The 22878-nt window shown below is 34.8% G+C and overlaps 1 protein-coding gene across 1 annotated transcript in view; it reads left to right on the forward strand.

Moving 5' to 3' along the window:
- LOC110023061 (ferredoxin-thioredoxin reductase catalytic chain, chloroplastic) overlaps positions 1-22878 on the forward strand; it is a gene marked incomplete at its 5' end in the record, with an annotated part of 50252 nt that overhangs the window by 14989 nt on the left and 12385 nt on the right. Inside the window, 1 exon segment of the mRNA XM_020722276.1 lies at positions 8214-8274. Coding sequence (XP_020577935.1) covers positions 8214-8274 — 61 coding nt within the window.

Here is a 22878-nt window from a genome sequence, read left to right on the forward strand (position 1 = left end):
TGATATGGCTACAGGGCTTCTTGAAAGAATTAGGCAAGAAGGATCAGATGGGCGTACTCTACAGTGACAGTCAGAGCGCTATATTCCTTGCAAGGAATCCAGCATTTCAGTCCAGGACAGAGCACATTCAGATCAGGTATCACTTCATACGATCATTGTTGGATGACGGACAATTGATGCTTGAGAAAATTTGTGGAAGTCAGAACCCTGCTGATATGTTGACAAAGGGTGTTACTCTGGAGAAACTGAAGTTGTGCGCAGCTTCAGTTGGTCTTCTAGCTTGAAGACATGGGCTTTGAGTTGCAGAGGTGGAGGATTCATGTTTGAAGGAAGACACCATCAGTTGAGGATATCAGTTTCAGAAAGAAGATGTTGTCTATGTACCGGTCTCCAAGTTGTGGGAGATTTGTTATGTATGTGGAGCCCGGTTTTAATTACTCCTGCAAAAGCTAAGTAAAAATATTTTCTTTCTTCTTCACTGCCAACCGTTCCCGCCTCTTCCTTTGGAAGAGGAGGGCCTTTTTTCTGCGGGAGCCCGGTTTTAATTACTCCTGCAAAAGCTAAGTAAAAATATTTTCTTTCTTCTTCACTGCCAACCGTTCCCGCCTCTTACTTTGGAAGAGGCGTGCCTTTTTCCAGCGGTTGGCCCCACCACCATAAATGCAAGCAAAATGAAACCGTGGAATTCCTCTCCTATTGCAAAACAAAAAAAAGGGATTTTTGGTTTTACGAAAAGCAAAGGCTACAGGCGACGAAAAACGAAGGGAAGGAGGAACGCACGTTTTCTCTCCAGTGGCTTTCTCTTCCTGCCTGGTTTACGAGAACAGGTGAAGAGGCTTTGCAGGTTTCACATCCTTGATTCTTCTTCTTTTTCTTCTTGGGCGACTCTCCGATAGAGAGAGAAAGAGAGGAAGAGATAAAGTTGTCTCTTGTAAGTGTCGAGACTATCGACTACAGTATAATTTTCTCAATTAGTAAAATCCTCTGCAACTCCGTGGATGTAGGCAATTTGCCGAACCACGTAAATCTGTGTGTTCTTTTGGTGTGAATTTTCTCGTGCTATTTTATTCGCTTCGTCGTCGATCGTTATAAATTTCATATACAACACAACATGATCATTGAAGCCTTATCATCCTTAGAACTGTAAAGTATGAATGCAACCTATTTCTTTTGATTTGTGAATTATTGCATATCTAATTATTTATCTGGTTCCTTATTTCTTCACAATATTTGACGATATCGTGGTTCATCATCTTTTCAAATTGTTGTGTATTGAAGTCATTGGGGATATTAATTCCTTATTTAAATATGCCCTCTTATATCTTAAGCTTTCTACTAATCTTATTTTTGTAGAAAATTGGTTGATAATGACTATGATTTTGTTTTTCATATTGTAGCGGCATTATGCAGGATCAATTGATATGAAAAATGCTTGTGAAATTGCATAAATTTGGATGATTATTTGTGGCATATCCTAATATTTTTAAGGTTGTATCGTTCTATATTACAGTAATTCAAAATGTGTTTCTATCGTGCGAACAATGTGGTCATTTAAATTCTACTATTTTTCTCATTTATTAAACTCTAATGTGTTGGGTGATAGAGATCAATTTTCTTCTCAATTTTTCTTTGATTGCTCCGCATACAAGATCGAGAAAAGAAAGAATCTTCCTTTTTCATCTTAGGATTGTAATGCTCAAAACTGCATTGACTTAATTATTATTTTGTATAGGGTATTAATTTTGTTATATTATATGCAAATTATAAATATTTTCATTGACAATTATAGCACATATACCTTAATTTATTTTCTTCGTTCGAAATATGAGCATATGTTGATACTTGATCCTCGTCTCACATCCATATATTAAGATCTAAATCTTGATTTTAAGCATATGCCACTTGAATTTTATGATCTTAAAAATATGAGAATTGTTTCTTAGTTATCATGGACGTTTTTATCTCAACAAAATACTGTTCCTAAACATGAGAATCGCTTCCTCTTAGATTATGCATTAACATTCATACTAGAATCTTGTTCTTCCTTAATTTTGGGTTGAAAAATCTACCACAAAAATTTATTTAATTTATAGATTACCTTCTAGTGCCTTGAAATTTAACTTTTAATTATCTTTTATAAACATCCTAATTTCCATGATATGCATACATTTATTTGTATCTGTTTTTACGTAATTAAACCCCTGAATGTCATAAATTCTCAGCTTAATTAAATATGTATTTATTGTCATTAATACTTCTAACCAAGGCTATGTTTGATATGATCTATGCTTCAAATGATTTTGCATCTCTCATCCTTTGTAATCCTAGAACATCCTTTTTTTTTCTTTACTCATGCTTTTTCTAGTTTTGCTAAATTAAATTTTAGTTTTGAATGATATAAACTAGGATTTGTGTATGAAAGATTACGCTTAACTGTATTACCTCTTAGCCCACATCTATAATCTAAGTCTATTTAAATTGATTTGTCATCTGAGCTAACTTGTTAGAATTTGTTTATTGTTTTTTTTATGATCTCTAATAAAATGATTGTAGAAGAAGGGTATGGTTAAAGAGCTTCAAGCTCTTTAGGATACTCATATATGAGAGATTGTTTATTGTTCGCTCAATGTTAAATCCATTGGTTGAGAATGGGTTTTCTCAATCAAGCATTGATCTGATGGTACTCTGGATCTCTATAAGGCACATTTAGCTATCTTCGGTAATAAATAAGAATTTTGTTTAAAATTTGCAATCTGAGAGTGCAGAGGCACCTCAACACAATTCTATAAGAAAACAATTTTAGTTGTATGCCTCGAGCAGCTCGGGCAAGGCTATGTCTTACATTGGTCGGGGCACTCCTTGAGGGGCACCTCGCCTCAATGTTGTGAGGCGCGTGCTTCTTGTGCTTAGTTTTTTTTCATATATTAGATTGTTCAAATATAAATCGAAATTGTACTCCCATGCGCAAGTGCTTTCCTCTCTTTAGTAGGCTTCGCAACATCGCTGTTTGTTGCTTTTGGCACTGTTACCGTCTGCTGCTTTTGCCATCATCTTTGCTTGCTGCTTCTTCTGTTAGTGTCGCCGGTTGTTTCTTCTGCTACAGCCTTCCGTTGCTTCTGCTTTAGCCGTAGCTACCTGCTTGCTTCTCCTGCTATCGTCGTTGCCATGACCTACTTCTATTGTCGTCTTCACTTATTGCTCTTGTTTTTTATTATTTATTATTTTCTTATTTAAATCTTTGGTTATTATTTTAGTTGGACAATTGGAGCGAAAAAAGTCTATTATGTTAAACTCATCTTTTGTCTTTAATATTTTGTTAGTTTCATTTCATGATTTATGTTAGCTTGATGACTCGATTAGTTAATGTTTAAATGATATTTTTCTGTGTGCGAGTTGTTATATAATATTTTGTTGCTTACGCAATCTATTATTTCATATAAACACAATTTGTCACTTTTTATTATGCTAGGATTTTAATGTTTTTATTTAATATATCTGTAATTTATGACGCTAGCTGGGTCCCAAGCATCAGATGTAAAAAATGGAGGGTAGCGTTAGGTAGTCGACAACCAACATAAAATTTATCAAAAAATTATGACAAGAATTCTTTTAATCATTGTGTAAATGCTATGGTGTCCTTTGGAAGGGACACGCTATATGATTTGAATATAGTGAAAAGTGTGCAACAACCGCTACACCGATGCCCGAGTGTAGTGTTAAATAAGCAAATAGTTCTCACATTGTGGACGAATATTGGTAAATAAGTTAGTCCATGAAGCCAATATTAAGATAAAATCTTGAAATATAAGTACTTTTACATGTAAATTAATGAAATTAGTTGATATCATGATTTATATAAAGATAAATATCTTAAATACTCAAGAAACTAAATGAGTTGGAGAAAATGCTAAGGAGATTGATAACTTAGGTTTTAAACTTTGGTATTCAGGTAAGAGTCCCACTAAAAATGGTATAGGTGTAATTATAGATAAGAGTTTGAAAGATAAAGCTGTAAAAATTAATAGAATCGGAGATAAAAGTATAGCTCCTAAGATTGTTGTTGATACTAAGATTTTAATATTATAAGTGCTTATGCTTCTCAAGTAGGTTTAGATATAGGTTCTAAAGAAAAATTTTGGAATGACATAGAAGAATTGATACAAATGACACTACTTGAAGAAATAATTTTTATCGGAGAAGATTTAAATAGACATGTAGGTAGTGTGGTAGAACATTTTAGAAATATTCATTGTGGCTACAGGTTTAGAGTGATTAATAAAGAATGTAGAGTCATATTAGATTTTATTTTTGCTTATGATTTTGTTGTTGCTAATATTTTATTTAAGAAAAAAGATGAACATATTATTACTTATAAGAATGGATCTAATAAAACATAAATTGATTATTTTTTTATGAGAAGAAGAGATCGTTGAGAATGTAAAAATTGTAATGTCATTCCAAATGAGAATTTAAGTACTCAATATTAATTATTAGTTTTGGATTTCAAGATGAAGAGTTGTAAAATAAAGAATGCTCAGAATCATTCTCATAGAATTAGATGTGGGCACCTAAAAGTTAATTCAAAATTTTCTTATGAGTACACTTCAAGATTTCAAGATTTTGGATGTTCATGAAGAAGCAAATTCTATATGGGATAAAGTAGCAAATACTATTAAACAAGTGGTAAAAGATGTCCTTGGAGAATAAAAAAGGAAAAGTTTTTATAAATAAAAGTAATTTGTGGTGAATTAATAATGTGCAAGAAAAGATCAAATATAAGAAGTTATGTATTAAAAATTGGTTTAAATGTAAAAACTTTGAGAACTGAGAAAAATATAAAATGATCTCTAAGGAGTTTAAGAGAACAATCGGTGACGCTAAAAATTCTGTTTTTAGCAATCTTTATAATAGATTAAATCTTAAAGAGGGTGAAAAATATATGTATAAACTTGCCAAGTGAAGAGAAAAGAAAGGTAAAGATTTAACTCAAGTAAAGTGTATTAAAGAGGAAAATCAAAAAATGCTTTTCTCAGAATAAAATTATTCAGCATAGGCGGGTGAGTTATTTCGATAAACTTTAATATTTAGAAGATATGGGAGTTTCTTGGTTTACTAAACTCTTTAATATTATTTTAAAATTTTAAAAAATGCCTGAGGAGTAGAGGGAGAGTATTTTGGTTCCCATTTGTAAGAATAAAGGAGATGCAGATGAGTGTACAAATTATAGAAGAATTGAGCTGATGTCATACTTTAAATTTATGAGAGAGGGTAATAGAACATAGGTTAAGACATGCTATAAAGATATCTCATAATCAGTTTGGTTTTATGTCAGGCAGTTCTACTATGGAAGTTATACATTTATTGAGGTTTAATGGAGAAGTACAGAGAGAATAAGGAGGATTTACATGTGATTTTTAATAATTTGGAAAAAGCTTATGATAAGATTTCAAGAAATATTCTTTGGAGAGTTCTAGAGAAGAAGTTGTTGATATAACTTATATTCAAGTCATTAAAGATATGTATACTAGAGCTGTTACTTGTGTTCAAAGAGGAGGATTGACAAAACATTTTCCTATTTCAGTTGGATTGCATTAGGGATCGACTTTAAACCTATATCTTTTTGCTTTAGTTATGGATGCTCTTATTGGACATTTACATGAGGATGTACCTTGGTGTATGCTTTTCGCTGATGATGTTCTTCTTATGGATAAGACTAGAGAAATAGCTCAGGAAAAACTTGAATTATGGAGGTCTACTTGACTCTAAGTGCCTTCGTTTGAGTAGAACTAAAACTGAATACAGGGAATATAATTATAGTAGCAATAGCTCTAGTAACAAAGTTGTAACTATGGGTGATCAAATTATTATATGGTGTGACCGCTTTATATATCTCAGGTCAATTGTTCAAAATGATAATGATATTGATGGGGATGTTATTAGTAGAATTCAAGTTGGTTGGTTGAATTGGAGGAATGTTTCAGGCCTATTGTGTGATAGAAAAGTATCGCTTAGACTGAAAGAAAAATTTTATAAGATGGTGGTGATACCTGCAATGCTTTACGACACAGAATATTGCCCTTTAATACAAAAGCATAAAACTAAGTTAAGTGTTGCCGAGATGAGAATGCTTAGGTGGATGAGTGACTTTACACTGAGAGAGAAAATGCGAAATGAATATATTCGTGATAGGGTTGGTGTAACTCCATTGGCGGACAAGATTAGAGAGTCATCTTAGATGGTTTGATCACATTAAACTTCGCTATAAACGTCGACCATTAACGTCGACCATTTGATGATTCGATTAGGAGAGTTGATGTTTTAGATTCGACTTATGTTAAGAAAGGCACATATAGGCCTAGAAAGACTTAGGCATGTTATATAAAAATGATCTTCATTTATTTAATTTAAATAAAAATATGACACTCAATATGACCCAATGGAGCAAAAGGATTCATGTAGCCGATCCCACTTAGTGGGATAAAGGCTTGTTGTTGTAACATATAATTTTTTATCCCTTTATTTTGACTTGCGCAATTTCAAATTTTGAGGCTTATGCCTCAAACTGCCTCGAGGCTTATGCCTCGCTTCAAGAACGAAAATGCCTCAATATTCAATCACATAGTTTTAACATTGGATATGATTATGTGATTGACTATCAAGAAATTTCGCCCATGTAGTTAAAATAACTATTTTATAAATAATTATCTGTGGGACAGCTTCACAAGGATAGTCACTTTAGAAAATGGATGTTAAAACCTTCCTTTCTTCATGTTGATGACAATGAAGCGATTTACATTTTTCTTTTGCCTAGCATTTTCATATCTTCACTTTCGAATGTATGCAAAATGAGTTCTTTGTATATAGTTTGAACTAGGCATTTAGTGCATTTTCGATTAATTTCGATCAACCCTACTTTGATTCTCCTTTTCGCAAAACCAATGTGATTTGTCATCATTTCTTTGCATGAGGCTTTAGTGTTAGTGCATTTAGGTTTTTTGAAGATAGAACATAAAGAATAAACAATTTTTTTGCTATTTATTCATGATATTTTGATTTTTTGGTTTAATTGAATTTTTGTAGAACAATCATATGACTGAAATCCAAATAACTCTTACCCTAAGACAAAACTTCATACTATTGTTTAATAAATAGAAACAGCCAATCACTTTTACTTGATTCAATTTGCTTTTTTCGATTTAGACCAACTAATGCAAACAACTTTTCATGGATCACGCAGTGTTGGTTATTCCTTTTATGAATGTATTTACCTTAGTTCTTTCAGGCTATTAATTATTAGCCATAGTCGAGATGTTTCACTTTAATGTCCTCCTTTTTCAAAGCCTTGCTATTTTTAGTTTTCCAAAATTACTTGAAGCAGGTGTATTATTTTTAGAATTTGGTGTTCTTTTGAATTACATTTTCCTGTTTCTGAAAGTATTGTTTGCCATGGAAAATTGATATTTCCAACAGGAAGTTACCTGAAAGTTCTTAAACTTATTCTTAAAATATTTAAAAATTTTGGGAGGTCGCTTATCACTAGCCTCCATGAAGATTGAGATGGTGTATTTAAGGCATGAGGCTCTTGACAATGCCTGATTTAGAAGAAGACGATGTACACAATCTTATACAGAATCCTATCCTTGCTTCAAATAGTTATTTTTATGGTTTGAACCAATGACCTCTAGGCCGCTATTGATCATAATGATAATGATCATCATTTTTAGCCTTAACCCAACTTTTTGGGACTCCCTTTTTGGGGCATTTACATAGCTCACAATTCTCATATATTTACATGTCTCACACCTAAGCTTTCATATTTATGCACATAGCATTCAAATCTTTAATATCACATAAAAAAATATTATTATTATAACTTTTAAAAAGTGTAATACACTTTTTCATGCATATGTATATAGCACCGATGTGCTATATATGTAAATATGAAATTTTAGGTGTGAGATATATAAATACATAAGAATTGTGTGCTAGGTATGTAAAGTTCCTTAATATAAAAAAGGCTTTTTAGCTCGGCTTTAGTGCTTGAGGTGATTAGAAAAAGATAAGGCGGGTATAAAAGAGATTGTCTAGGATCATGAAGAGAAACTTGGTATTTTCATGAACTTTTATGCAATTCTGTAATATTTTATTTTCTCTTAATGCACTCATATAGTTTATTTGTATCTCCCCATCATACCTTCAATTTCTCATGGCAGGAAGGAGTGCCACTGTATGCTCTTTCTTACACCTGATAATGATTTTGCTGGGAGGGAACAGGCATGTTCTACATTACTTTTTAAATATATATCTTTTTTCTCAGTTCCATTGCTAAATTAATTAAATGGCCATTTTGGCTTATGTATTATGAGATGCCATCTTATAGCATAATAGTCCATTTTTTAATGAAAGTAGCTCTTTTACGTCAGTTTATCATATAATTGCATTATTTGCAAGCTTTATGCATTTTTTACAATAACTTTTTCTTATATCATTGCATTGTATCTTATAATATAGTTAATGTGGTATTTTCTTATGCGATAGCTTTTATTTGTCCTCTTATTGCTGTGGTTGATCTAATAATGGTTGATTGTGAAGTGAATCTTAAATTTTTAATAATAATGAGAGCTGCCCTATTGATCCACTCTTGCTCCAAATTCTGACCTGCAACCCAACTCTCTCCTGGAGATCTAATTATTGATTTTTATCTGTAATAAAAGTAAAGTTTAGATTTAAACATTTGTGATTACAATATGCTGGTTCTGAAGGAGCGGCATGATAGCGGAGTTAACCCAAACCATATTAGAAAAAAAAAAACATGATTACTTCAAGCAAATATACAGTTACAAGTTCACAATGAAAAGGAAATACAACAACAAACACACAACACTAACAAACTCAATTAAAGCTGATCCCAAAACTAGTGACCAGTGAAAGAGGTTGTGAGTTGGCCGTGGGTGCGGACGGGAAGGGAAGTGGAGTATTGGCCGGTTGCAGGGAGAAGGTTGGGGGTTGAGAACTGCTGTGTGGGGGTTGTGTGGGATGAACCAGTGATTAGATAGTAGGGAGCTGATCGGTAAGGTTGGAACAACATCTAGGATGCGGGGGAAGGGAGAGGTGGCAGGAAAGGGGTTGGTTTGGTGTTGGAAGGCGACAGAGAGGGATGACAACAAGGTGGGAGGGAGTGAGGGTTGGTTTGGTGTTTGCAGGAAAACAGTGAGGAGGGTGTTTGTCGGGTGGCTGCAGAGAATATGGCGGGTTGTCCAGGGGTTGCGACAGCGAGGGGAATGGCTGGAAAGGGGCTTTGGAGGAGTTTTATGGGATAAATAACCCCACGGGATCGAGCTACAATCGAAACACCACCCGAATCTTTAGAGAAAGTCACCACCTCGGACGAGACACAGCTAGAGCGTCACTCGTCATCAGATATAGCCCTAGAAGAGAAAACAACTCTCGACGGCTGACTTGGATAGAAGTCTAAAATTTTGAATTAATCAAAAGTTGAACCCTAAGACAACAAACAACATATTTATAATAAGTACTAGTAGTTAAAATATGAATGAATTAGAATATGAAGGAAATATGATTAGGAAGGGAATAGAAAAAAGCAAGGGATTAAAATAGGAAAAGGGGTTGGGGAGCTTCGACTTCTTTAGTCGAAACTTTTGGTTCCGTGTAGCATAGAGTCAAGCCTGTCACTTTGATGATACGAGAGAGATTGCAATCTCCTGAGAGGTCGATTATGTAGTGTTGTCATTCCAATCACGTCTTAATAAAATAAATATGCATCTTTTTTCAACACATTATAAGTTGGAGCTGCATATATATGTATGTTCCCGTAATGTTACTCTTTAGCCCTTAAGTCTGAAACCTTCTTGTTCCACTTCTCGTACTCGGCAGAATATAGCTGATAAACAATTATGTGAGGAGAAGTCAACTTTGGGGTAATATTTGTGGCAGGCTGCACCACACTCACTAGCAACCACGCAGGAGAGACATTTTCTTCACTGATAGGATCTGGATCCCATTGAAAAATTTACTTCCCCATCAAGCTCCTAAGACAAATTTTTAGGATGAGATTCATTCCTCCTGTCTGGACATTTGATGATGGGTATCATGCTGAGCTGAATCCAACATTTAAATAACTCCTATGTAATCTTCCCGACATGGCACAAAAGGGTCTCATCTCTAACATGCGGGACCTCCCTCAGTAGGGGCAACTCATGGATGAGTCTATGGAACTGAAAGGTCTGAATTTCATTTATCCGGGGTTGTCCTGTGTATGATATCGGCTCCTCAAATTCATAGATCCTTTGGACATCCAAGATCAGTTCTATTGATGCTATTCTCAATGCCTGCAAAATGCTAGCTCGAGGCAACATAATCTTTTTCTCTGTTGGAATACCTATTATATCAGAGTCACTACTTTCTATAACAACTATTATTATCTCAGCCGAAATCTCTTTCTTGTGCTCAATTGGAATCGATGATATCTCTTTCTCGTTGGTTTAAAATTAAGAATCATCGCTGACGTCTGCATCTTTTTCCAATTCACCGTTTATCTGTTCAACTGGAAGCTGGTCCTCTTGCTTTGTTTTCTCACCATCTTCAGCGTCTATTGTGTTATACCTAATTTTTCAAGAACGCTCTGTTCTATGAAATAGATCACTCCCCTGGTTGTGCAGTATGATTTAATATGCCAAAATCCATGACACATGCAACACTTTCAGACTGGGACAAATTTAGTAATGTGGATTGATTCCACTTGTTCTCCACTTTGACTCGGCTTTTCATTGATAGGGTTAGCTTGTATATTTTCCTGGGTATAATCTGCTGTAAGATTCTGAGGTTGAGCGGTGTCTATAAGACTTGGTGGTCTACCGATTATGTGGTCTCTCCACTTCCAAAGCTAGAGTCTGAATCTTCTGTCTATAGGAAGCTAGTAGGAACTAGCGTTGGATCTCCCGCTTAATATTCAAATTCTCTTCTCCATATGTTGGCTCTTCTCTCAGCCTCCTATGACACTGGATTCCAAAGCGTCGTGGATGATTTTTTTCATCACAGAAGTCCTCCATAGAAGGGATTTATATACTCGTCTCGTGCTCCCCTTCTATTCTCTAGATTCCGTTCGAGGGTATTCTCTCCCTAGGGTTCATCCTTAATATCCACAAGCCTCTACTGAAGTTGACAGTTCTCTCGCTATATCTCTTTCTGGGTAGGTTCGGGCATTTATCTCCTTGGTAGCAATGCTAGAGTTTAGGGTTGGGAGTTGAAAAAAATTGTAGGGAGAACTAATTTGGGGTTGATGATTTTGAAAATGAGCAAGGGGAGATTAAGGTTAGTCAAAATTTGGCTAGGGTTTCGGAATGGGACAAAAAGATTTTGATAGAGATGACTTTGGGTAAGGGTGGATGCTAGGAAACTCTAAGGTTATGCTAGCTTTGATACCAAATGATACTAGAGTTAACTCAAACCATAACGAAAAAAGAAATTATCATTCGAAGCAAATAAACAGTTACAAGTTCACAATGAAAAGGAAATAAAATAACAGACACACAACACTAACAAACTCAATTAAAGCGGATCCCAAGATTGGATGAAAGAGGTTGTGAGTGGATGCTAGGAAACTCTAGGGTTAGGTGTAGCTCTGATACCAAATGATACTAGAGTTAACTCAAATCACAACGAAAAAAAAATTATTATTTGAAGCAAATAAACAGTTACAAGTTCACTATGAAAAGAAAATAAAATAACTGACACACAACACTAACAAACCCAATTAAAGCGGGTCCCAAGATTGGTGACCGATGAAAAAGGTTGTGAGTTGGTCGTGGGTGCAACCGGGAAGGGGAGTGTTGGTCGGCTGCAGAGAGAAGGTTGGGCGTTGGGAACTGCAGTGTGGGGGTTGTGTGGGCTGGGACTACCATTAGGTGGCAGGGAGCTGATTCGGTAAGGTTAAAACAACATCTAGGATGTGAGGGAAGGGATTTTGTGAGGCTGGGACAATATAGAGGCGGTAGGAAAGGGATTGGTTGGGTGCTGGAAGGAGACGACAAGGGATGCAGAAGATGTGAGGGAGCTAGGTGGTGGGCGGTTGCAAAAAAAGAGGAAGTTGTTTGTTTGGTGGTTGCTGCGAAGATGGTACTTACGGCGGCAAAGGGAAAGGTGGCGAGCTGCGGGATACGTAAGGGAGGGTTGTCCGAGGCTTGCGACAACGAGGGGGATGGCTGCAAATGGGGCTTTGGAGGAGTTGAATGGGATAAATAACCTCGCGGGATTGAGTTACAGACGTAGCACCAACTGGAGAAGGTAATCACCTCGAATGAGATACAACCGGAGTACCACTCGTCGTCGGATACAACCCTATAAGGCAAACAACCTCATGCACGTTGAATGTTCTTTCAATGACACCTCATAAGGAGGAATGTCTTTTATTATACAGCTCCTTTTTGTCGTGTGTTACATTGCTAGCTCACTTGAAATCAGGTATGTGATATCTCGTCTCAGGATAGAGTTTAAGATACTCTTGCTGCAACGAATATCCAACATCAACTAAATAATATTTAACTGAAATGTATTGCATAATTAGTATGAATGTTAAAGTGAAACAATAGAGAATTTGGGGCTCATGCGAACCTTCAAAAGGTTGTGGGAAGTTGTCGTGGGTATTTTGCTTTGCAGCTTAAAGATTCTACTATCGTGCGCACTACCCTTCCAATTGGCTATGACAAAATGTTGAAGTAGCAAACAACCATTACATTCTGCGTCGGGGACCCACAACCTCCGATGAATGTGACCTCACTGTTTGGAACCCGTGCCTCGACGTGGGTTCCATCTATTGCTTCAATGCAATCCTACTCAAATTAAAACTAGTTTTAAATGATCAGCATGCATTTTTAAATTTGAGTGGAATCAATTTGACAAATTATCTTAAAGGACGACATGTATCGTGCATCGTGTGGAATCTCAGGAGTTTGTTCGAACAAAGGATCAGTAGATTTTATGACTTGCGAAGATAAGCTCACAAGCGCCTCCAAACCCACCAAGAAGTATTTACTAAATATTTCAGAGTGTTGAAATCTTTTCATTGCTCCTCGCGTTGACTCATTTTGTGATAATATGTAAATTGTTATCGCTAATACTTCTCGTGAAGTCATTCTTGAAGGCCCATAAAGTCAATGAAATCTATTCAGTTCTTCCAAAAGATCAATGAATATCTCCTGGCTCATGCAGAACATGTTGAATCTCATTGGGTGTCCAACAAGCAGCTCCCGAACCCATTTGTCCCCAACAAATGAGGTTGTCAAGCATGGAAAGCGTCTACGTACTTGTTGTAATATTCCTAGATCAAGCTTACTCTTGCAACTTTCCTTGTGTGTCTTTCTCTGTTTGAATCCATTTGGTTGTATACGGTACTAGCGGACATGAAGACATTAATAAATTTGCATTATGAACATTGTTAAAGAAGAAATAACATAAACTTTTTGAATAGTAATAATAATAGAAAATTCTCCAAAGCATATGAAATATTCAGAGCCGTAGGTTAAAAAAAAAGTGTATCAAGGCATATTAAAAAGCATATTTAAAAACAACATAGAGATAAAAGAAAAGTGCCCAAGCATATTAAAAAGCATATTAAAACCATAAAACATTTGAAATAAAAAAGTGTCTAATGGTTTCAAGCGATTGTGATAATATCGTAGGTACGGAAGTCTTTTTTCCACGGGCATCTTCACGAAGAATTCTATACGGGTCTGTTCTTCAAGCAATTCTATCGCAAACAAATATAACTCCTCTGAAAGTTCATTGCTTGAATTCAGAATTTTAAGAACTGTTTCCACAGAATTAGCTTGTGTTAGGGGAGGGGGTGAGTGCTGCAAGAAGCCACTAGCTGTGAAATCTGGTTTTTAAGCTAAGCAACACCACCTTTATTCTTATTATTAACCCGAGGATGCTTAATACGACCAGTGGACTCAACTTCGCGGGGTTCTGTGCTGGGGACTTGGATGGAATCACCTGACTGCTCGACAGCTAAATTCTTGGGCCTGACAGAAAACCTGTTCATATATGTCAGTCGCCATGACCCCTTCGAACGTTTAATCCTACTTGTCCTCCAAGTCAGGTTTGAGGTCGCTGAGCTTAAATTTTTTTGCAGCAGACACCACCTACAAAATCATAACATAACTTTAGTTTTAAAATGGAAATTAAATTGACCACATTAAGGTACATGTCAAAGATACTCACCACAAGTCTATCCGCCCACCACTCATCGGAAGCATCAATGGCTCATTTCACTGGATCCCACCCCAAACCTGTTAATCATCATTTCAATTCCTTCTAAACTTCCCAATCTTTCTTGAGTTGATCTCACTTATTTTTTAGTTGCATCTTGTCGTACTCTCTGTCTGTATTTTCCGTGAACTTTTTTATAACATTTTGTCAATCTTCTTTGTTGAAGAAGATCGTGGGTCTATTTCTCCTTCAGACAAAGATCACAAAATATTATTTTGGTTTCTCTATTCCACAGTGCAGGTGTAACAGTCTCTTTATTCTTAGCTATTGTATTTTTATGATAATAAGAAGAAACATAAGTAAATGAAAAACCAAAAAATAGTCATCATATATCACATTTTCCACAGCCAACACAAAAATCACCCACCACACACCATAGCCACGTGCACCAAAACCAACACACACCATACAATCAACACAACATTGCAATAGCCAACAGAACAACTACCAGCACAACACAACAACCACCCAACACAACAACCACCCAACACAACAACCACTAAAACACCACAACCACCAAAACCACCCACCACACACCACATCCACAAGCACCAGAACTAACACACCCTAAAGCGCCGCCACACCACAACAACCACAGCTAACACACCCTAAACCACCTGCACACACAAACATAAGAACTCACACCACCACCAACCAATGTCACAGCCAACACAACAATCACCAACACACCACATCAGCCACACCAACACAACAACCCATACAACCAACACACCACAACCGTCACACCTAACACACCCTAAACCACTAGCACACCACAACACCTATAGCCAACACAACAACCCTAAACCACCAGCACACACTGGCATAAGAACCCACACCACCACCAAAAAAAGTTACAACCAACACAACAGCCACCAGCACACCACAACAGCCACACTTACACATGAACCAACACCACCAACACACCACAACAGTCACACCTAACACACTTTAAACCACTAGCACACCACAACACCCACAACCTTTTGAAGGTTCGCATGAGCCCCAAATACTCTTGTGTTTCACTTTAACATTCATACTAATTATGCAATACATTTCAGTTAAATATTATTTAGTTGATGTTGGATATTCGTTGCAGCGAGAGTATCTTAAACTCTATCCTGAGACGAGATATCATATACCTGATTTCAAGTGAGCTAGCAATGTAACACACGACAGACATTCGAATTATATTATAAAAGACATTCCTCCTTATGCGGTGTCATTGAAAAGACATTCGAAGTTTGGAAGAAAAAATATCATACTCTACGATATGTCATCTTACTCGTTCACCAAACAGATGAAGATTGTGATTGTCATGATGACCCTAAAAAATTATATTCGGCAGCATTCTTCCCGCAATGACATTGAATTTTGTAGGGCTGACGAGGATCAGGAGTATGTACCTCCCGAGGTATTTGAGTACCACCTTGGGCATTCCCTGTCACGAGTTGAGAATGATCCTTCCACTATCTGTATTAGAGAGGGGGAAGGAGCAAGCAAAATGACGGCGTTAAGGGAACAAACTACGCATGCATTAGTAGGAGGCTGATAGGAATATTTGTAATTTATTCAGTACTATGTATTGAACATTCAATACTATATTTATTTTATTTAAAGTAATTTTACTTTACATTTTATATTTATGGTTTGAATTTTTTACACTATTTTTAAGTGTAATTTTTTTCTCATTTGCATTTCACTTGTTTTTTTTTTTTTTCTGGGTTTGAGATCTCCATCACTAAATAGGACGCAATGGAGAAAAAGGATTCATGTAGCCGACCCCACGTAGTGAGATTAAGGCTTTGTTGTTGTTGTTGTTGTTGTTGTTGTTGTTGTTGTGGGCTTGAGAGGTCAGTGATGAGAATTTTGACCTTTATGGATTTTTCTGGATGACTTATTGGTCGCTGTTGGTTAGCGTTACATATGAAATCCTAATGAAGACAACCAAGTTCTTCTCTTCTTTTCGGTGCATCGGTTTATGAGGTTCTTTAGGATGACTTTTTTTGGTGATATGCACATGTGACACATAATCTGTGAGTTATTTTGATATGCACATGTGACGCACAATCAAAGAGTCTAAAAGAACAATCTGTGATAAATTCTGCTTTTAGTAACCTTTATAATAGATTAAATACTAAGTAGGGTGAAAAATATATGTATAAACTAGCCAAATAAAGAGATAAGAAAAGTAAAGATTTAACTCAAGTAAATTGTATTAAAGATGCAAATCAAAAAGTGTTTTTGTTAGAAAAAAATATTCAACATAGGTGGGTGAGTTATTTTGATAAAATTTTTAATGAAGTTTCTGTAAATATGATCGACCTTAGTAATCTTAATATCGTTAATAAAAATAAAACGTTTCATTTTTACCGTCACATTAATAAAAAAGAAGTTGATGAGGCTTTAAAAATAATCAAGGGTGGAAAGTCTGTAGGATCTTATGATATCCCAATTGAAGTGTGTAAATATTTAGGAGATTTTGGATTTTCTTTGTTTAATAAACTCTTTAATATTATTTTAAAAGCTAAAAAGATGCCCGAGGAGTGGAGGAATGATAGTTTGGTCCCCATTTTTAAGAATAAAAGGGATGCACAAGAGTGTGTCAATTTTAGAGGTATTAAGTTGATGTGTCATACTCTAAAATTATGGTAGATGGTAATTGAACATAGGTTATGACGTATTATGAAGATTTCTTATATTCAATTTGGATTTATGTAAGGTAGGTCTACTATGGAATTTTACTTTTATTGAGAGGTTTGATGGAGAAGTTCAAAGACAATTAGGAGGATTTACATTTGATTTTTATTGATTTAGAAAAAGCTTACGATAAGGTTCCAAGAGATATCCTTTGGAGAGTTCTTGAAAAGAAAGGTGTTGATATGACTTATATTCAAGTCATTAAAGATATGTATGCTAGAGCTGTTATTTGTGTTCGAACTGAAGGATGATTGACCAAATATTTTCCTATTTCTGTTGGATTACATCAGGGATAGACTTTAAGCCCATATCTTTTTGCTTTAGTTATGGATGGTCTTATTGGACATTTACAGGAGGATGAACCTTGGTGTATGTTTTTTGCTGATGATATCCTTCTCGTGGATAAGATGAGAGAAAAAACACAGGAAAAACTTGAATTATGGAGGTCTACATTTGAGTAGAACTAAAACTTAATATATGGAATGTAATTTTATTAGACTAGTTCTAGCGACAAAAATGTAACTTTGGGTGATCAAATTATTAAAAGGTGTGAACGATTTAGATATCTTGGGTCTGTTGTTAAAAGTGATGATGATATAGATGGGGATGTTAATAACAGAATTCAAGTTGTATGGTTGAAGTGGAGCAATGCTTCGGGCCTTTTGTGTGACGGAAAAGTACCACCTAGACTTAAAGGAAAATTTTATAAAAGGGTGGTGAGACCTACAATGCTCTATGGCGTTGAATGTTGGCCTTTAAAAGAGAAGCATAATACTAAGTTAAGTGTTGCCGAGATGAGAATGATTAGGTGGATGTGTGGCTTTAAACTTAGAGACAAAATGCAAAATGATTATATCTGTGATAAGGTTGATGTAGCTCCAGTGACGGACAAAATTAGAGAAAGTCGTCTTAGATAGTTTGGTCACATTAAACGGCGAACATTTGATGATCCGATTAGGAGAATAGATGTTTTATATTTAACTTATGTTACGAAAGGCAGAGGTAGCCTAGGAAGACTTGTGCTTATTGTATAAAAAATGATCTTAATTTATTAGAACTAATCTTAAAAAAATGATCTTAATTTATTAGAACTAAATGAAAATATGACACGAAATAAAACGCAATGGTGAAAAAAGATTCATGTAGCCGACCCCACATAGTGGGATTAAGGCTTTGTTGTTGAATATGTGACGCACAAGAGCTTGGTTTTACGTTGGTTAAAGATAAACCAAGCACTAATTTTTTTTACAAAGTCTATCGTCTTTTTTGTAGTGACTGATTTATTGGTTGGTAATCATGCTTGCAGAAAACTGCCATTAATTAATTTTTTTAGCAATTTCAACTTATGTTATGACTAATGGATGATCTTTTTAATATTGAAACCTCCTGCGAACTACAGCCTTCTCTACTAACGTTACGCCTGGAACATAGCTACAGAAGACAGTTTTACAGGTGTCTGTAGTGAGCAGACTGTCCGGAGAAGTGATTTTTTTCAGTGGACAGACACGCCGGTAGATTCCACTGCCAATAGTGATCGGGGTTGGATGACATCCCTAGAGGGCGACGTAGCTAGGGACATATGCCAGATGGATTTTAAAAACAATGTTATCGTTTATTTAAATGTAATTTTCGTACTTTTTTTAGTGCACTTGATACTCACTGTTATGTGAGGTGTGTGTCTTATTTTTTTAACTGTCCTGAAGTAGTTTTTTGCTTCTCTGGTATCAAATATATTGCTATAACAGTTATGTTGCAAACAATATTACTGCACAGAGGTAGAATGATCATTTATTCAGTAACAGCTGTCACGCGGCTGTTTTCAAAACGTAAAAAACAAACAAACGGCTAGCTTTTTTGCAACAGTTTACTGGGGCAGCTAAGCTGCAGCTGCCCCAAACAGACCCTTAATCAAAAGCTGAATCCTAAGACAACAAATATCATATTTATAATAAATACTGGTAGTTATATTAGGAATGAATTCGAATAGGAAGGAAATAGAATTAGGAAGGGTATATAAAAAGGCAAGGGATTAAAATAGGAATAGGGAGCCTGTGTGTACTGGTATTGTGACCCAAACTCCCGCATCAGGGCTTAAATGACTTTTCTCAAGGAGAACATTAAAATTTCTCTCCTTCATTACTTCACACGTCATTCTCTATCAATGCAAATGCAATGCTCCAATATAGCTATGTTCCCTTTTAACTAACTTCTTGTAAAATATTGCAATTCATCAAGATTAACTAATCTTTTGTCACAAGACACGATTTAGTAATTGAAATGATTCAAGTAACATCTATTAATTCACCAATTCTTCTGGATGTAAATTAAAGTTGGAAATGTTTATTTATCATCATCGTCATTAGTCTTACCCAAACTATTAGGCTTTGACTTCATGAATACTCATTTCGGTATTTTTTTTCGTACTGAATGTGGCTAACATTAAAGTTATTTTTCATAATAATTTTAACCCGTATTAATTTAGGTCTATCTCTTTTATTTTCTATTCCTTCAATGCTAATTTATTTACTTATTTGGTTTGGTGCTCTTTCTTTTTTTTTATAGATATCCAAACCGTCTTTTAATCTATTTGCAACTGTTTTAGAATCAAGAGATATTGTAATTATCACCTATAATAAACATTTTTATTATTCTTTCTAGTTTTACCACACGTCCTTCTAAACATTCTTCTTTCCATTATGCTTAACTTAGTTATGGATGATTATTTTATTGCCTTATAATGTGATCAGTACAACTTACCAGTAAAATTGAGTTTTTATCAAATTTTCCTTTTAAGTTTCTTTGATATCCTCTTCTCACATAATAAATGTTTTTTTAATTTTAGCCATCTAGCTTTTAATTATTGAAGTTATATTCTCATTTATATGATTGTTTTTCAATATAATAGATGCAAAACTTGAATATATAACATGCTGTTGTGACTTTTATCTTCAAAAGATATTGAATAGTAAATATTATAACACACCACTAAAATTGTTTCTTATATTCAATATTTTTTCTACTGATTCTATGCCCTCTAGCTTCTATTTTAACTTACGTTATTGTCTCACTAATTAAACTATTATATGGGAAAAGCATATATATATACCAAGATACCTCATTTTACATAGCATTGTACTTAGTACTGATGTTTTATGCAATCCATTATAATTGTAAACAACTGGTTTCCACAGTTACTAATGTTAATTAGCACGTCTATTTTTTCTTTATGTGCACCAAACAAATTATTATGGTACTCAAATATATGACTTCTAAAGATAAATAAAAATTATAGAAGATTTTTTTTTTCTGTTTACTATCTTTATCTTTAATTGTATTAATACAAATTTTACTTAGAAATGATTCTTTTAGCATGAATCCAAATTGATTATCTAATGCTGAGTTAGCTATTCTAACATATTTCATTTTTCTCCTAAAGAGTCATTTTATATCCTGTAGGTTTGATTCTTCTGTATATAACACAATCTTAATATATATATTTTTACATATTAGTACCAAAATGTTTCTTTTTTAGTCTTCTAGCATTCATTTTGTTTTAATCTTATTGAAAGAATTTATTAATTAAATGCATCTTTGTTAGATATAACCATACTACATTTTTTTTTATTACATTATAATATAACTTATTATGAGTTCAGGTGCCCAAGTGCTCTTCTGGAAATCTTGAGGACTTAAAACGTCTATGCTATAATAAGCTTGTTATGATCATCCAAGCCATGATTAAATTATGCTATGCTTGTTTTGCTAGCTTTGGGAAAGCCTTGTTTGTACATTTTCGTTAATGTAAAATTTCTGTGTCATACTTTAGAGAAATTTTTTGTAATTTTAGTTGTAGTAACTCTAGTGGCAGAGTTGTAATTACGGGTGATCAAATCATTAAAAGGTATGAACGTTTTAGATATTTGGGGTCTATTGTTCAAAGTGATGGTGATATAGATGTGGATGTTATTAGTAGAATTCAGGTTGGTTGGTTGAAGTGGTGGAATGCATCAGGCCTATTGTGTGATAGAGAAGTACCGCTTAGACTTAAAGGAAAATTTTATAAGATGGTGGTAACACCTGCAATGCTTTATGCGCAGAATGTTGGCCTTTAAAAGAGAAGCATAAAACAAATTTAAGTGTTGCTGAGATGAGAATGGTTAGGTGGATGAGTGGCTTGACACTTAGAGACAAAATGCGAAATGAATTTTTCCGTGAAAAGATTGGCGTAGCTCCAGTTGCAAACAATATTAGAGAGTCGTCTTAGATGGTTTGGTTTCATTAAACATCGACCATATGATGATCCTGTTAGGAGAGTAGATGTTTTAGATTCAACCTAGGTTAAGAGAGGCAAAGGTAGACCTAAAAAGACTTCGGCATATTGTAAAAAAAAATTATCTTAATTTATTAGAATTAAATTAAAATATGATGCTCAATAGGACAATGGCGAAAAAAAAATTCATGTAGAGAACACTTAGTGGGATAAAGGCTTGTTTTTGTTTTTGTATACTTTTGAAAAAATTGTCTGCCTTGGAATTTTTTATTATCCTGTTTAATTTGCCTTTGCAATTGAATAGTGATGATATCCGCTTACAGGCCGGCTAAAACGGGAACATGATAAACTGAATGCTTATGTAAGAATGACGAAGTGACAATTCAACAAATGATTGATTATTTCATACTGTATTTTCCATAGTCTGTATTTTAATTGCTACTGTACTTTCTTATGATGATACATAGGTTGAGCTTGAACCATCATTTTGGTGCTTATTGGCTATTCTCCACTGGAAAGAGAGTATCATATAGAAATTAAAGAAATGTTCATATAGTGATAAATCATCTCAAGTCATGTGTATATGTTAAGCTATGCTGTCAGATCACAGGCTTGATTTGTCAATTATAGTCATAAATGCTTGCTTGTAAAGTACTGTCATGAAAAATCCATGGGTTGAATAATTCGTTTTTGGCATTTCAGAGAGAGTTTAGATAAGATTATCCAAAGAATTTATCCTCATTTTGCAAGGACTTTACAAGCTAGTTTCAAATTTTTAATAAGCACAAGACTCAAAAGTTAATTTTTCCTCCCGGTTATGAAAGAGAACTTTTAATTAAGATTACTTGTTATAGTCTGAGTGTTTAACAAATATGAGTGATAATTTGAATTTAAGATGCAAAATTTTTTGCCTTTAGCTTATGGTGGATAGTGGGGGGAATGGTGACTAGCATAATCATTAGACATGTTCCTTTGGCTTGTGCTGTTGTAGACGTTATTATATTTATATAATATAATTGACCCAACTTGATCTAAGGATTTTTGTCAGCATTTTTGAGTTGCTTCATCCTAGAAGATCTTATAAACCCAGAATGAATATTTGTCTAAAAGGAATAATTTCAACTTGATCTTAGCCAGTAGAGGGCTTTATACTATATTAAGTGCACTATACAATTTATTCATTTGGGATTCAAGTCATTAAGGAACTTACAAGCTTGACTATTTATTATATTTCGTTATAATGTTGCTGACAAAACCATTTATTTGTGATGTCGGTTAATGATAAAATCATATGGTCATAAGATACGAGTCGGACCTTTACATGCATGCGATCTTTGAGGGTGACTATAGAGATATACTTGATATAATATTAATTTTTATGAGCTTCCGTATGTTGACCTCGCTTTCGGTCTAGGTGTAGTTTTCCCCTCCTTGGTAGCCTAGGATCTAGCCATAGATCTAGCCGCAGGACCTTTCTGTCGACTACTTCTAGAAAACTAGTGAAGGAACCCTCCCCGTTAGCAATTCTAGACTTTTCTTCGCTCGACTTGACGTTCCATGTAGTAGTTTTGACCGCTATTGCTTAGCAGGTAAGACTACTCCGAAGGAACTCAGGGAGCATT

The sequence above is a fragment of the Phalaenopsis equestris genome, unplaced genomic scaffold (assembly GCF_001263595.1).
Source record: "Phalaenopsis equestris unplaced genomic scaffold, ASM126359v1 Scaffold000208, whole genome shotgun sequence".
NCBI lineage: Eukaryota > Viridiplantae > Streptophyta > Magnoliopsida > Asparagales > Orchidaceae > Phalaenopsis > Phalaenopsis equestris.